The 14,980-nt window shown below is 54.0% G+C and overlaps 2 protein-coding genes across 3 annotated transcripts; both read left to right on the top strand.

The window, feature by feature from the left end:
- Positions 1-1,553: 1,553 nt before the first annotated feature.
- Positions 1,554-4,494, top strand: LOC128783176 (uncharacterized). 2 transcript variants are annotated; one of them, XM_053933791.1, is made up of 2 exons: positions 1,554-2,978; positions 3,666-4,494. In XM_053933791.1, the coding sequence occupies exons 1-2, from the start codon at positions 1,599-1,601 to the stop codon at positions 3,930-3,932; spliced, it is 1,647 nt and encodes a 548-aa protein (XP_053789766.1). In that variant the 5' UTR covers positions 1,554-1,598; the 3' UTR covers positions 3,933-4,494. The 2 variants fall into 2 exon arrangements, with proteins under 2 accessions (XP_053789766.1, XP_053789767.1); XM_053933792.1 differs by having other exon boundaries at positions 3,658-4,494.
- Positions 4,495-8,414: 3,920 nt separating this feature from the next.
- On the top strand, positions 8,415-12,216 carry LOC128783178 (serine/threonine-protein kinase pim-1-like). Its single transcript, XM_053933794.1, is given in 6 exon segments — positions 8,415-9,285; positions 9,364-9,414; positions 9,644-10,013; positions 10,244-10,420; positions 10,708-10,835; positions 10,837-12,216. Coding segments are annotated over 6 exon segments (1,470 nt in total). The 5' UTR covers positions 8,415-8,745; the 3' UTR covers positions 11,041-12,216.
- Positions 12,217-14,980: the final 2,764 nt, after the last annotated feature.

Below are 14,980 nucleotides of genomic sequence, written 5' to 3'. Positions count from 1 at the left end.
CAGGAGAGAAGGTGACACATGGTCCCTGACACAGCGTGCAGCTTTTTGGGCCGGGGGAACAAGCCCCTTGGAAAGGGGAGATCCCATAGCTAGAATTAGTACCCCTGACCAACTCTTGGAAAATGTGCACAAAGCTGCTTGCCTGCAAATGACTCACAAAAAGAAATTAATTCCTGACTTTGAATCCCTGATGCAATTACCTGTGAAGCCCGAGATAATGACCCCTTTAATTTGTGGGCTTCCAGAATCACTCAAACCTACAGCAATTCTCCTTCAAAAAACTATAGCAGCTGTATCTCCTGTAGAAAGACCAGACAGATTTCCTAGTAACTGGAACGACCCATTTGTTCCCCTTTATGACTTGTTGAGGAAAGGGGTGAAATGGGATTGGAGTCTTTCTCAGGAGTCAGCATTGCAATTGCTGATTTTTGAAGCAACAGCTCATCAAGCACTGGGCCCTATCCATCCTACAGATCCTTTCCAGGTGGAATGGGGATTTGCCTCCTCAGGGCTGTCAGTACACATATGGCAGCGGGGTCCTGAGGGTCCGACAAGACCTGTTGGTTTTTACTCACGTGGTTCCAAAGATGCTGAGAAAAGATACACTACCTGGGAAAAAGGATTGCTTATGGTTATCTTAGCTTTCATAGAAGTAGAAAAAATTGCACAAAACAACCAATTGTATTGAGAGGCCCCTTCAAGGTTATTAAGACAGTCACTAGTGGGACTCCCCCTCCTGACGGGGTGGCCCAGAGGGCCTCAGTGAGAAAGTGGTATGCTCAGGTTGAACATTACTGTAACTTCTTCTCAATGACAGAAAGACCTGTAAAAACTTTAGCAATCCAAGAAACTGACAGCTTGGACAAACCTGCCTCTGTAATCAAAGTAACCCCTCCTTTCTGCCCCAAACAATCAGCAAACTCTTGGTTTACTGATGCTTCTGCTAAAGGGAAAGGAAAAGTATGGAAATATAGGGCAGAAGCCCTCCACTTTTCCTCTGGTGAGCAAATGATTACAGAGGGAGAAGGTAGTGCACACGTTGGGGAGCTGAAAGCTGTCTGGAGTATTTTTCAACGAGAAGCACAGAATTCCTCTTTGGTCTGCATCTACACTGACTCCTATGCTCTGTACCAAATGATCCTAATAATCCAGCTCATGACCCTGGCCAACCTGTTCTGGTGGACCTCTCTTACTATAGGACTAGTAGCACTTGTGCTAAAACCCCCTCTGAATAAATATGCATGGGAAGCCTCTGGTGCTCTAGGGAAAGAGCATTGGACAAATGCATGCTGGATAATTCCATCATTCTAACTTTCCTGCCTCTCGGCGGCAGAATTCTGTTGTGTTTACTTTTTCAGAAGAACTCCGAGGGACATGAAGACCACCTAATCCATGATAAAACTGGTAATATTTTTCTGCATCCTACCACAACCCCATGGCCAGAAACCAGCTGAGTGGCCGTGGTCTGAAATAATTGTGGTAGCATGCAGAAAAAAGTGAAAGGATCTCTTTAAGCACAAAAAGGTCTGCACGCACCCAAGCGTGCAGGATTGTTGGCACAATTTTACACTAACACAGACTGCAGAAGTGGTTTGCTTATGGGAAAAAACACCAAAGGGCTTTCTTTTAAGTTTATAATAAATGCTGTAGCCCAATCTACTACGGTTTATACCACCACCACTACCACCACTCGAGCCCAGCCACCAGTTATGCTTACCCCGAAAATTTTTGAAGTTGGACCATATATAATCAGGAAAACTGGCCAACAACAGATATTATTTAATCCAGCATGGTCTCTTAAACAAGTCAAATTGCTGATGCAAAACAATGTCTCAGAAATACAACCAGCTTGTTCACCCTTTTTGCAAACCTCTTTTCAGGGTTGGACAACCTGGCTGCGACAGTGGAACCCTCCTAAAAACCGGGTGCAAAGAGACATAACTGGTGTCGTGGGAACGGGACTGGGAATCCTAAATAGTATTGATTCAGAAGTATTAATGAATAAATTGGCCTCCACGACTAAAGATTTAACCAAAATACAGCAGCCACTGCAATCGTCCTTATCGGCCTTGGGAACACATCAGTGGTTGCTATCAAACATTCTACCAAATTGGGAAAAGATAAATGTAAATGATAGCAAATTGATAATTGATGCACTTAATGCCACACAAAGCAACGTTTCCTTAGCTCTTAGCTGTATCCAGGCTCAATTATGGATGCAGTCAGTTGCTGCCTCAATTATAAGAGAAAGTGAAGAAGGCACTTTTCCTACTGAAATTAGGAAAATAGTCTGGGACAGTGCCACTGACTTTGAAAGAGATTTCCAATCCTGGTGGAATTTAGTGAATTTTACCTATGACCCTAACACAAACACAGCCACAGCATTTGTGTTGACCATAAGTAATGCCTCGGTGCATTTGATATTCCCTATCATTGCACTAGGATTAAATCATGACGGAGCCACTTTCTATCCTTCTGAACATAGAGAATGGGCCCGTCAAATTAATGACAAATGGCAAACTGTCAATTCAGAGTCCTGTACTATCCGAGAACAACTAGGGTTTATCTGTGAAGGTAATGCAATTATAGCTCAAGATATCTGTTTAGACACAGAACAAAATAGCTGTCATTTTGACATTCATCCTAACGAGACTTCTGAAACAGTCCTTGTATATACAGGCAATGGGTGTGCCTGCTTTGGAACCACTTGTGATACTGTGTTTATAGAAAGTACAGTAGTAGATACTAAAAATCATTCAAATTTTTGTGCTTGCAACTTTACTAAAATTGCAGGATGTGATTTTTCTTTTGTAGCTCCAGTTACCTTACATGAACTTTTAGAATCCAATCTCACGTTGATTCACAAGCTACTGCCTACTCCCATTGGGATGAACCTTACTTTGGTAAAGCAACTATTACTTCATCAAGATCTAATAGAGATCCTAGGAAAAATCAAGGAGAATGGACAGAAAACTCTGGTAACTGTTCATCATGATGTGCAAGAAATACATCGTGTTGTAGAAAGGGTGAAAAGTGATGCCGTGCACAGGTGGTGGGATACCCTTTTCGGGTGGTCGCTCACTGCCACCGGTGTCCTGAACAAATTGTGTCATCCCATTGTTGTTCTTTTGATTTTAGTTATGATTGGTTTTGTTTTATCAGTAATCTTGCTTATTGTGAATTGGAGAATGATGAAACGATGAACAAAATTGACATCTATAATTAATGCACACCACTTGGCCGACATCCTTTACACTATAGATGTTCCCAGGACTGTAGACACAAGGAGATTATAAGGTTAGAAGATATGTTTTACATAATTTTCTCTTATGATTTGTTTTAATCACTGTTTTAATTATTTTTGTTTATTGATTAGAAAATTGTACTGAGTAATATTGATTATACTAGGTTTATTATTTTATTGTTTAATATTGATTATACTGGTTTATTATTTGATCAATCTGTTGTTCAATTGATGAATATTGATTATTATCTAAACAATTTATTGTTTAACTATTACTGGTTTAATTAATACTTATTGTATTCTGCTTATTATTTAATTATAATTTGCTTACTAATTGTTTTAGTTTTTCTGTTTTCTCTTTCCTTTCCTTTTCTCTTCTCTTTTCCCTGGGATTGCTGCCAACACTTGACGAGTCCTGAAGACTCCACGACGACACCATGGAACCCTGCTGATGAAGATCTTTCGAGGGCAATCGTCAGTCACGGGGTGGTGTAAGAGCCCGTCTGAAGCCCCTCATTTTCCATTCTGCCTTCCGATTGCCACGAGAAAGAATCCCTTCCCCCACTGCAGTTCCGGCTTAGAACAGGACACAGCGCAGGTGCAACCACTGAACCGTCACGCTGGCTGTTCCGAACAAGGGCTGGCAAGAACTTGGCAAGGAGTTGGCAAGGACTTGGCAAAGACCTGACATGGACCCAGCTCGGGACAGCCTGATGCGCGGCCTGCTTCTAATCTCTGATCTTAAGCCACTGAAGGCTGGCAGTGAAATATCACTGTAGGATCTTGCTGCACTTGGCTTTTGGCCCCTTCTTAAGAGCTTTGCCTTCAAGGGCAGGAACATGTTTCCTACTGGGAACTGGAATTCCAGACCCTTGGAGTGTGTGCCGTGCAGGACCATAGAGACTGGGATCATGCGGACTGGGATCATATGGACTGGGATCATGGGGACTGGGATCCTACAGACTGGGGGTGCACAGACTGGGACTATGTGGATCAGGACCATCCAGACTGGGATCATACAAACTGGGATCATTTGGACCGGGATGACTGCACTGAACAATGTGAACGGAGGCGGTCCCACGCTGCCCAGGGCTCCCTCCCAGTCACTCCCAGCCACTCCCAGTCCCAGTGCTGCTCTGGGGTGCAGCCAAAGCTCCCCAGAGTGATCTCGGAGGTCCCAGAGCAATCCAGGTACAGATCCCAGCACCGGTCTTGGAGCAATCCTGGTCCCGATGCCGACCTCGGTCTCAGTGTCGGTCCCAGAGCACCCCCAGTACGGGTCTCAGTGCACCCACTCGATGCCATGTTCTCTAGCCCAGGTGTTGGCAATGCCGCTCTTGAAATGAGTCCCCTTGTCTGACTCAGTCCTCTCAGGGGTGCCATGCCTCCCCAGGACTTGCTTTTCCAGGCCCAGGATGGTGTTGGGGCAGTGCTGTGAGGCACAGGGGAGGTCTCCAAGCATCCCGTGGTGGCTTCTACCATGGTGAGCACGTAGCGCTTGCCTTGGCGTGTCTGGGGCAGTGTGACGTGGTCAATCTGCCAGGCCTCCCCATACTTGTACTTGGACCCCCGCCCACCATAGCACAGGGGCTTCACCCGCTTGGCCTCCTTGATCACAGCACACGTCTCACAGTCATGGATAACCTGAGAAATACTGTCCATGCTTAGATCCACCCCTCGGTCTCGTGCCCACTTATAGGTGGCATCTCTGCCCTGATGACCTGAGGCATCGTGAGCCCATCGAGCTCAGAACAACTGCCCCTTGTGATGCCAATCCAAGTCTATCTTTGACACCTCTGTCTTTGCAGCCTGATCTACCTGCTCGTTGTTTAAGTGCTCCTCATTAGCCCGACTCTTGAGGACATTGGCATCTACATGGCAGACTTCCACAGGTACCTTCTCAATCCGAGAGGCAATGCCTTTCCGCTCATCAGCATTCCAGACTGGTTTTCCTCTAAGCTGCCAGTTGGCCTTTTTCCTCCTTTCCAGGCAGCCCCACAGAGCATTGGCTGCCATCCATGAATCGGTATAAAGGCAGAGCTTTGGTCACTTCTCTCTCTCAGCAATGCCCAGGGCCAGCTGAACGGCCTTGAGTTCAGCAAGTTGACTTGATCCACCTTCTCCTCAGTAGCTTGTGCAGCCTGCCGTGTGGGGCTCCATACGGCTGCTTTCCACTTCTGGTTCATCCCTACGATGCGACAGGAACCGTCCGTGAAAAGAGCGTAGCGTGTTTCCTCTGCTGGTAGATGTTTGTATGGTGGAGTTTCTTCAGTCCATGCCAATTGGTCCTGCTCCTCTTCATCAGTGAGACCAAACTTTTCACCTTCTGGCCAGTTTGTATTTCCAAAATCCTAGTTCTGGTTCCAAATACGGGTGCACTGTGTGATGAGAGCAATCCACCTGCTCTGTGTGGCGTCGGTGGCGTGGCAGGATGTGGGAACCTTTCCTTGAAACATCCACCCCAGCACCGGCAGTCGGGGTGCCAGGAGGAGTTGTGCTTCTGTGCCAATCACCCCCAAGGCAGCTTGAACTCCTTCATAGGCGGCCAAGATTCCCTTCTCTGTGGGAGTGTACTTGGCTTCAGACCCTCTGTAGCTTTGGATCCAGAATCCCAGTGGTCGGCCTCGAGTCTCCGCAGGCACCTTCTGCCAAAGGCTCCAGGACAAGCCATTGTTCCTGGCTGCAGAGTAGAGCACATTCCTCACCTCTGGTCCCGTCCTGACTGGGCCAAGGGCGACTGCATGAGCGATCTCCTGCTTGATGTGGGCAAAGGCTTGTTGCTGTTCAGGGCGCCAGTGGAAATCGATCTTTTTGTGGGTGACCAGGTAGAGAGGGCTCAAAATTGGGTTTTACTCAGGAATGTGCAATCTCCAAAAACTGGCTTCTAGCAGAATCTGGACAATCCTCTCTCCTTTCTCAAATACTTCCATTGCTGTGTTCCTCCACACAATGATGCCATCGATGTACTGCAGGTGTTCTGGAGCTTCACCCTTTGCCAGTGCAGCCTGGATCAGTCCATGGCAGCTGGTGGGGCTGTGCTTCCACCCCTGGGGCAGTCGGTTCCAGACAGTCTGATAGTCCAGGCAAGGTGTTCAACTGCTTCATGTCCTCTGCCTCTCCAGCAGCTATGCCAAAAGCCCACCTGAGTCCCTTTGGGTCTTTGTAGTAGCCATTCTGGAGGAAGTCTATGCCCAGAATACACGGGGCCTCTGGGCCGGTCACAATGGGATGTTTCTGCCACTCCTTCCCAGTCAGGCTCACCTCGGCTCCCAACAGGGTCAATTGCTGTGATCGATCCCCCCGTCAGCCCGGCAATGGAAACAGGTTCTGCCCCCACATGTCCCCATGGTATCAGGGCACACTGCGCACCAGTATCAGCTAAGGTTTCATATTTCTGTGGCTCTGATGTGCCAGGCCATCGGATCCACACTGACCAGAGATCCGGTTTTCCCGTGCCTCTCCCTGGCTCGAGGCAGGGCCCCTCTAGCCCTGGTTCCCATTTCTTCCCTGGCCATACATACTAGAGGCTCCTTCAAGGGGATCTGACAGATCATACCCGGCAGCTCGGTCACGGGAGGCTGAGGCTACCTTCACCTTAGTGGAATTCTCTCGATTAGTGTTTCCCTGCTTGCATAGACACAGCCATGCTGCCAGGACAGAAGTGAGCTGATGAACTTTGGACCTGATTAGCATAAAAGATTTGCTAGTCAGAATGCCTTGGCAAGAAGAAACAGAGCTTTGAAGACTGCAAGAAGACTGAATCAAGAAAGAAGATTGAATCAACTTCTATGAGCAAGACATATTGCAAAATGGATAAGTTTGATTATGTGAAGATTAACCCAATCATTGTCAAAAAAAATTACTAGTCTTCCAAGAATTGTGTATAAGCATGTGTAGCCCATGTGAAAAACATGTTCACTCTCCTGTGAAATGTAAAAAGTTTAATAAAAGACAATAGGAGACAAGGACCACAGAGCAAAGGTTATTTATGGCCGGGTGCATCATGGCACTCAGCCAAGAGCACCCTGTTACCTTCGGGGATCCCCCTTAAATACCTTTTCCCTCACATCAGCCTGTTGCATATTCACAGCCCCTTATGCATATCCATAACCTAGTTTACATTTTCCAGGAACTATTTTACATGGCCCCTCCTTGGGTCCCCCTTTTCAGAGCATGCGTGTTTCCTGGCTGGGGTTTGGCTCCTTCTCTTTATCACTTCCAGTTCGGGCCTTGGTCCACACTGCCTTCAGACGGTGAGTGCTGATCGTTGGCAGATCTGTAGCAGGTGTCCTCATCCTGTGTTCATTGGATGTTATCCCATCCAAGCAGGCATTTTAACACAAGCAGACTTCTATCAGCTATTGCACTACTATGTCTAAGCTTAATTAACAACAAAATTAGAAACTATATCTTTGGAACAAAGTTACTTGAACATCACACATATAAAATCCACTTTGATATTTGCAAAAGCCAATATTATAATATGTATTGATAACACTCCTCTCCTGCAAGGAAAGGCTGACACAGCTCGGCTTCTTCAGCCTGGGCAAGAGACTGAGACTTGATCCAACTGTGGCCTTCCAGGACCTGAGGGCAACCTACAAGAAAGCTGGACAGGGGCTTTGTAGGAGGGCAGGCAAGGACAGGACAAGGGAGAATGGATCCAAATGGAAAGAGAGTCGGTTTAGGTGAGGGATTCAGAAAAAAGACTCTCCTGGAACAGGTTGCCCAGAGAAGGTGTGGCTGTCCCATCCCTGACAGTGCTCAAGGCCAGGCTGCATGGAGCTCTAGACAAGCCAGGCTAGTGCAAGGGGTGCCCAGCCACAGCAGGGGGGTTGCAGCCGTGTGATTTTTCAGATCCCTTCCAAGCCAAACCATGCCACGACTCCATGATTCTGGGATACTTCCCCTCCTCATCCTCTGGCAGAAAAAGTAACTTGGCCCCAAGTTCCACATTGCAGACCATGTCCTTTGGCAGCCTGCAACTGTCTCAACAGAAGATGAAAAGAGATCAATTTAATGACACGATTTCCCTTTACTACTTGGAAATTAAATGCTGCACTCCTGTCCAAAAACTGTCGGAAAGTGTCAGAAAAGGCAATTCTTCCCCATGAAATGCTACACCTCAGCCAAAGAAGAAAGAAGCCACAAGCCAACACTCTTCTTTATTGCTACATTGTTTGATTTGGTTACTTCTCTAATAGGAATTCCTTTGGGGTTTTATTTGTTTGTTTCTCTCTTTCGTTCCGCGGGGCGCGCGGCGGCTCCTCCGTTGGGTTCGCGGAGGCAACGGAGGAACGTTCGCGAGCTGCGGCGGTTCAGCAGCAGCAGCAGCAGCAGCAGCAGCAGCAGCAGCAGCAGCAGCAGCAGCAGCAGCAGCAGCGCTTCTCTCGATCAGTTTTCCGCTCGACTTTGCACTCGCTCCCCATCCCCTTCTCCCTCTCACGCTCACTCCACTCCACTCCCGTCCCGTCTGTGTCCCGCCTCTCCCAGCCCGGCTGATGCCGCGTCCCGCAAGGCGCCCCTCGGCGGGGCCGCCCCGTGCCCGCCCCTGCCCGTCCCGCCGCGGAGCCGCCTCCGCCGGGCTCTCTCCGTACTGGCTGTGGCGCCGCTGGAAGTGCCGCTCGCTCTGGTGCTGGCGGAGCAGCGCGGTCTTTTGGCTCCGCCTGGCGCGGGCTCTGGCCCGGCCCCGGCCGAGGCCCCGGCCCCGAACGAAGCCCCTGCCGCGGTTCCGCCCGCAGCCGCCCCGCTGCCGCCCCGCGCCCGCCCCGTCGCCGACAGCGTCGCCGGCGGCTTCCCCGCTCCGAGCTCCGCCGCTCGTCAGCTCGGCCGCCGGCCCCGAGCCGCCGCAGCCCGGGGCGGCTCGGCAAGCAGCAGCGCGCCGGGCGCTCGGCTTGCCGGGGCAGAAGAGCGGGAGCGCGGTGCCGCCCGCACGGGCAGAGAAGCCTCCCCTGGAGCAGCTCTACCGCGAGGGCCCGCTGCTGGGGAGCGGCGGCTGCGGCAGCGTTTACTCCGGGACCCGGCTCGCCGACGGCGCCCCGGTAAGAGACGGGGCCGGAGCGGAGGGGGCGGCGGGCGGCGGGCAGCGAGCTCAGCCCGGCGCTCGCCTTGGCTTGCAGGTGGCCATCAAGCGAGTGTGCCGCGATCGCATCCCGGAGTGGGCGCGGCTGGTGAGTGAGCGGGGCCAGCGGGAGAAGGCGGCGGGGCGTGCCGGGCGGGGCTAAGGCGAGGCCCGGCAGGGTGGCAGCCGGAAGGCTGCGAGGGGAGCGAGCGGGGAGTGAGCGGGGCCCGCGCAGCGTCCCGGGCCGGGCAATGGCGAGCGGCGGCGGGGCCGGGCAGGGGGTGGCCGAGGCGCGGCGCAGCATCGGCCCCGCTGAGGGCATCGCGGTCCCCCCGCAGCACAACGGCGCCCTGGTGCCCCTGGAGCTGGCGCTGCTGCGGATGGTGTCGTGCCCTGGCTTCCGCGGCGTCGTGCGGCTCCTGGACTGGTTCGAGCTGCCCGACGGCTTCGCGCTGGTCATGGAGCGTCCGCAGCGCTGTCAGGACCTCTGGGACTTCCTGCACGAGCGGGGGTTCCTGACGGAGCCCGTGGCGCGGGGGCTGTTCCGCCAGGTGCTGGAGGCCGTGCGGCACTGCACCAGCCGCGGCGTCCTGCACCGCGACATCAAGGCCGAGAACGTCCTCGTCGACCTGGCCACGGGCGAGGCGAAGCTCATCGACTTCGGCTGCGGCACGATCCTCCAGGACACGTTCTACACCCGGATGTCAGGTGAGCCCAAAGCCGGGGCCCAGCCGGGCAGCGGAGGTTCCCCCCTTGGCTGGCAGAGGGGGAAGAGGGAGACAGGGAGGGGAGGGTGCAGAATCCTCCTTCAGCCGGCTGCAGCCAAGTTGCTTTTCGGCGGGGCAGGGGCTGGCTGTTGTGGAACGGGGGCGGGCTGGGAGGGAGGGAGGGAGGGAGGGAGCAGCATCGGCCTGATGAGCTGTGCCCGTGTCCCATAGGAACGCCGGAGTACAGCCCACCGGAGTGGATCCTCTTTGGCTGCTACCATGGCCAGCCAGCCACCATCTGGTCCCTGGGCATCCTGCTCTATCACCTGGTCTGTGGGCACCTTCCTTTCCAGACAAACGAGGACATCGTCCGGGGCCAGCTCTTCTTCCCGCCCTGGGTGTCTCAAGGTGGGGCTGCGCCTTCAAGGCTCGGGAGGAGGAACGGGGCTGGGAGGGGGCAGCTGGCACATCAGCATCCTGCTCTTGCAGCTAGTGAGGCGGTTGATCTCCTGGGCTTAGCTGGAGGAGGTGGCACGTGTGCCTCTGTGCTGCTCTCCTCCGGAAGGGAGGATCGATGGGAAGCTTTTGGCTGCAGCTCTGAGCACTCCTAGTGTGGCCTGGGCACCGTGGAATGTGGGAGAGCATGGACAGGAGCCTTGTCCCGCTGAGCGGCGGTTTCTGGTTTCTCTCTGCAGAGTGTCAGCACCTCATCAGGTGGTGTTTATCCATGGACCCCACAGACAGGCCATCACTGGAAGACCTTTTTGAGCATTCTTGGCTGCAGGAGCCCTGCCTGGCCCAGGAGACAGCAGAGATCCATCCCTCTGCTCAGTAGGATCCAGGAGCCCAGCAAGTACCAGCTGCACGCGTCTGGTGACACTCCAAGAAAACCCCGGAGCGTTTCCCTGAGGCCGCGGCACGGAGGAGAGAGCGCAGCCGAGGAGATGCTTCCGCTGGTCCCCGGCGAGTTGTGGAGGGAGCGGCTCAGTGCTCCCCGTGCCACTGGAGAAGTGGTGGCAGTGCGGTGAAGGTGCCACGGACTGGAACAGGGGAAACATCCCCCTGCAGCTCAATGGCATCGGGATGTCCCCGCAAGCCGAGGCACAGCTGGCGTGTTCTTCTGGAGCACCACGTGGAGCTGGGAACACCATCCTGGAGCTGGCCGCTGGCGGGGCAAAGCCGAGCGGCTTTGGCTGCGGCCCCTTCCTGGAGGACACGCTCTGCGCCCCGATGAAATCAAGATGAGTCCCCAGCCGGCGCAGGGGCGGGGGGATGCTCGTGCTTCCAGGCATGGCAGGGCTCGGCCTGGCCACGCGCCGCAGGTTCCCCGCTCGGCGGCGCTGGGGAATATTAATTTTTTCCCATGGCTGCCGAGCTGCTTTTTGGTGGGACAGGGGACGGATGTTGTGGAAGGGGAGCCGGCTCCTGGCCTTGCTGACAGCTTCTGCCAGCCAGCCTGGCACGGGCTGGGGCGGGGACAGCCAGCCTGACAAAGCATCCATCCATGTGGATGGGGGCAGCAGAGGGGGACGGGTTCCGAAGCCGTGCCCCAGCTGGTCTGCTTTGCAGGCCCTCGAGGAAGGGGTGCGTTTATGGGCGGGAAAGGTGGGGTTTTTCCCCACCCGTGGACAGGTTTCATTCTCGCATGGAGTGGTCAGACCCTCCCCAGGCCCGTGAAACGGTGACAGGCTGTGTTGTTTTTCTTGTTTCCAGGTCTTGTTTTGAATTGACTTCCATGCAATTGTTCTTTGTTTTTCCCAGGAAGATTACACCTGGTGCCCGGACCGCATTGGGAAGCGCCTGCACCGTCCGTGGAGCACATCCAGTGCCAGCGCTACCCCAGGGGCCACGGTCTGCAGGGACATCCCCTTCAAGAAGGACGAGGACCTCGTGCGGGATCGGCTCCTCTCCTGGCAGCAGGTCTGCAGAGGTGGGTACCCGGCTCCACAGCTGGGCTGGCAGAAGGGCTTCGGGCAGAGGGCAGCGGGCACACGGGCATCCCGCCCTTGCAGCTGCTGAGGAGGCTGCTGTGCTGTGCTGAAGCGGAGGAGGTGGAACGTGGCCTGCCACGCTGCCCTTCTCTCGAAACAGAGAATGGCTCGGGAGGTTTGGGCTCTGAGCACAGCCAGCAGCCTGGCCCGGGCACAGGCCATGGCAGGACAGGGCACAGGAGCCTTCTGTGACTGACCGTGGCTCTCTGGTTTCTCTCCGCAGGCTGCCAGCACCTCATGCCATGGAAACGGCTCCGCTCGGCCTGCCAGGCTGGGAGGGCTGGAGGGCGGCGGGTGTTCACTTGCTGTCAAAAAGAAATCGTTCTATTTTTTTGTCATCGTCATGATCAGAGCATTTCTTTCATCCTTTTCCAAGCTTTTGGCCTCCCTTCCTCCAGGGTAATCTTTTTGTGTCCTTCCTCAGCCACTTGATGGCATTTGGCAGGGGGGGTTAAGCAATGTGAAAAGTTCAACAACAGCTCCTGTTGCCAACTGCAGCAGCCCCTTCAAGAGCCCTGAGCTTCCAGCGAGGTCCACGTGTGCCTTGCAAAAGGGAGTGGTTTGCAGCGATGGGGTTGTCACCCTGCTGCAAAAGCTGGGAGGAAATCACAAGTGGCAAAATGCCAATTTGGCTCAACCCCTGCCCAGGTTCTGCATCTTTCCCCTCTGCTCGGTGACAGGCAGGCAGGGCTGGACTCCAGCAAGGTTCAAGTTCTTGGTGCTCCCTGGCATCGAGGGGATCAAGTAAAGTCTTGTATGCAGTGACTGCAATAGGGCTACTGAAGGGAAAAAGGAGATGTCGTGAGGTGGGGAATCCTTCTTGTCTCCTTTGTCTCCCCAGGAGCCCCTTGGAAAGGGAAATGCCCACACGGGTTTATCTGACTCCTTCCCAGCCAGCCTTTCCCTCAGTCCCGGCTCTCATTTGCTCCGCAGGCTTCAGCAGCTCGCTCAGCTCAGAGGAGCTCTCAGAGGAGAAAACGCTGCCTGGCGTGGGGCTGGCTGATCCCTGTCTCATCTTGATTCCATTTCCCCGCTCCCTCCCCCATCCAAGAGAGCGAAGGATCCCCCGCAATCCCCCGGTCCTGCAGCAGATCCCGGGCACGTTCCCTCCTCCGCTCCTTGGTGGCCCTGGGGAGGCTCCAGAGCCCTCCCTGTGTGCGGGACAGCTGCTGCAGCACCGCTGTGCCAGCGTGCGAGCGGCGCCCCAGGAGCAGCTGCGCGAGTTCCGAGTCTGAAGTGGAATCCTCAGCGCACACAAATGACAACTGGCATTTCAGGGGCTGGCAGGAGAAGCTAAATCCTGCTCGCTGCCCTTTCGAGCCATGGCCTCGCTGGTGCAATTGGAAGAATTGCCCCTGCCCAGGAAGCTCTCAGGTGGAAGAGAGGAGCAAAAGCCACGTGTTTCTGAAACACAAACTATCAGAATAAGGCTCCTTAACACTAATTTGCTATTTAAGAGGGGATCATTTATTGAGGCCTGAGGTCCAGTGAGGGATAACTCCTAACCTTATGTGGACATGGAATTCGACCAGTGTGTTGCTTATACACAGTTGCTAAATGTGTATTACAATTTCCCCATTTCCATAAAACCCACCCCAAGTTCCCAGATCCAGCCCTTGTTTTCTCCATCACTGCATTCTTGAGCCAGATATCTTCTTCTTCTCTGCCAGCCATCCTTGCTGGGACAGCAGGACCTGCATGCCTTTTTCCTATGCTAAAAGTTCACAGGCAGGGTAAAAATGGAATGAACCCTTTTGGTATCAAGGCCAAGGCTTTGTGTGGCCAGGCAGAGGCAGGCAGGAGGCAGAGCTGTCAGCAAAGGAAGGGGCCAGCGAGGTGGGGCAGCCGGGGGATGAGGACAGCCGGCAGGGACAGAGGCGCAGGGCAGGGACACCGTAGGACAGCCTGGGCTGCAGAGGGCACAGGCATGTGCAGCAGCTGCAAGGCCCTGACAGAGCCAACCTGTGCAGCACTTTGGCCGTGGCTGCTGGCCCTGGGCCTGAGGCCACCAGGGGACAAGTGACCCTTGCAGCCCTGGGGCCTCACTGCCTCTTTGTCCCTGCTCAGCAGCCTGGCAGGGGCTGCCCCAGGGTCCTGCCCTTGGCATTGCACAGCCCCACATCCCAGGGCCCATCCCGGGAAGAGCCCTGAGCAACCAGGGAGGGACAGGATCTGCCTTGCCAGGGGCTGGGGCTCAGCCCTTGGCCCTTTTGCATTCCTGAAACACATCCCCACGATTTCCCTCATCCAGCCCCTGGCACTCAGAACAGCTGAGGAATGGAGTCACATCCAGGGGTGTCCCCAGGGCTCAGGACTGGGGCCAGGTCAGTGAAATCTCTTTAGTGCTGATCTGGACGAGGCCATCGAGGGCACCCTCAGGCAGTTCCCAGGTGAGCCCAAGCTGGGTGGCAGTGTGGCTGTGCTGGGGGGCAGGAAGCTCTGCAGAGGGATCTGGACAGGCTGGAGCCGTGGGCCCAGGACAATGGGATGAGGTTCACCAAGGCCAAGGGCCGGGTCCTGCCCTGGGCTCACAACCACTCCAAATCCGTGGCCATGCCCTGCCCCTGATCCCCACAGCCCGTCCTGTTTCCTTCATCCCTGCATTGCCAGGGACATTCTGAGACAAGATAGCTCTGCTCTGGCTATGGAGGGAGGTTCAAGCGCCAGCACTGGAGTGGGAACCACAACTCATCAGGTTTGTGTCCTTTGGGGGTGAGGAACTGGTGAGAGTCAGAGGCACAGAAAGTTTCTCTTCATGGCCATCAGACCATAGTAGAACAGGACACAATTTAATAACAATCACACTCTTCCCTGAGCTATGTGCAACGTCCCAGCAGCGTCTGATGAGTCCACCATCCACAGGTGATTTCCATACTAAAATTGATTTTAGATAAATGTGGTTCTGTGATAGATATAAACACAATTAAGTTCTTTTATCAGGATGCTTGTCCTGAAGCGGGGGCAAAACAGCTCAGAA

Source organism: Vidua chalybeata, unplaced genomic scaffold (genome assembly GCF_026979565.1).
Source record: "Vidua chalybeata isolate OUT-0048 unplaced genomic scaffold, bVidCha1 merged haplotype W_reject_23, whole genome shotgun sequence".
Classification (NCBI taxonomy): Eukaryota; Metazoa; Chordata; class Aves; order Passeriformes; family Viduidae; genus Vidua; species Vidua chalybeata.
Note: the sequence above shows the minus strand (reverse complement) of the source record. Positions and strands in the feature narration are given on the sequence as shown.

Excerpts from the sequence above, each read along its gene's own strand:
- LOC128783176 (XM_053933791.1), top strand. The coding sequence starts at position 1,599 with ATGGGAAAAAACACCAAAGGGCTTTCTTTTAAGTTTATAATAAATGCT. Across the intron at positions 2,979-3,665 it reads AGAATGGACAGAAAACTCTG|ACTCCACGACGACACCATGG; the intron begins GTAACTGTTCAT and ends CGAGTCCTGAAG.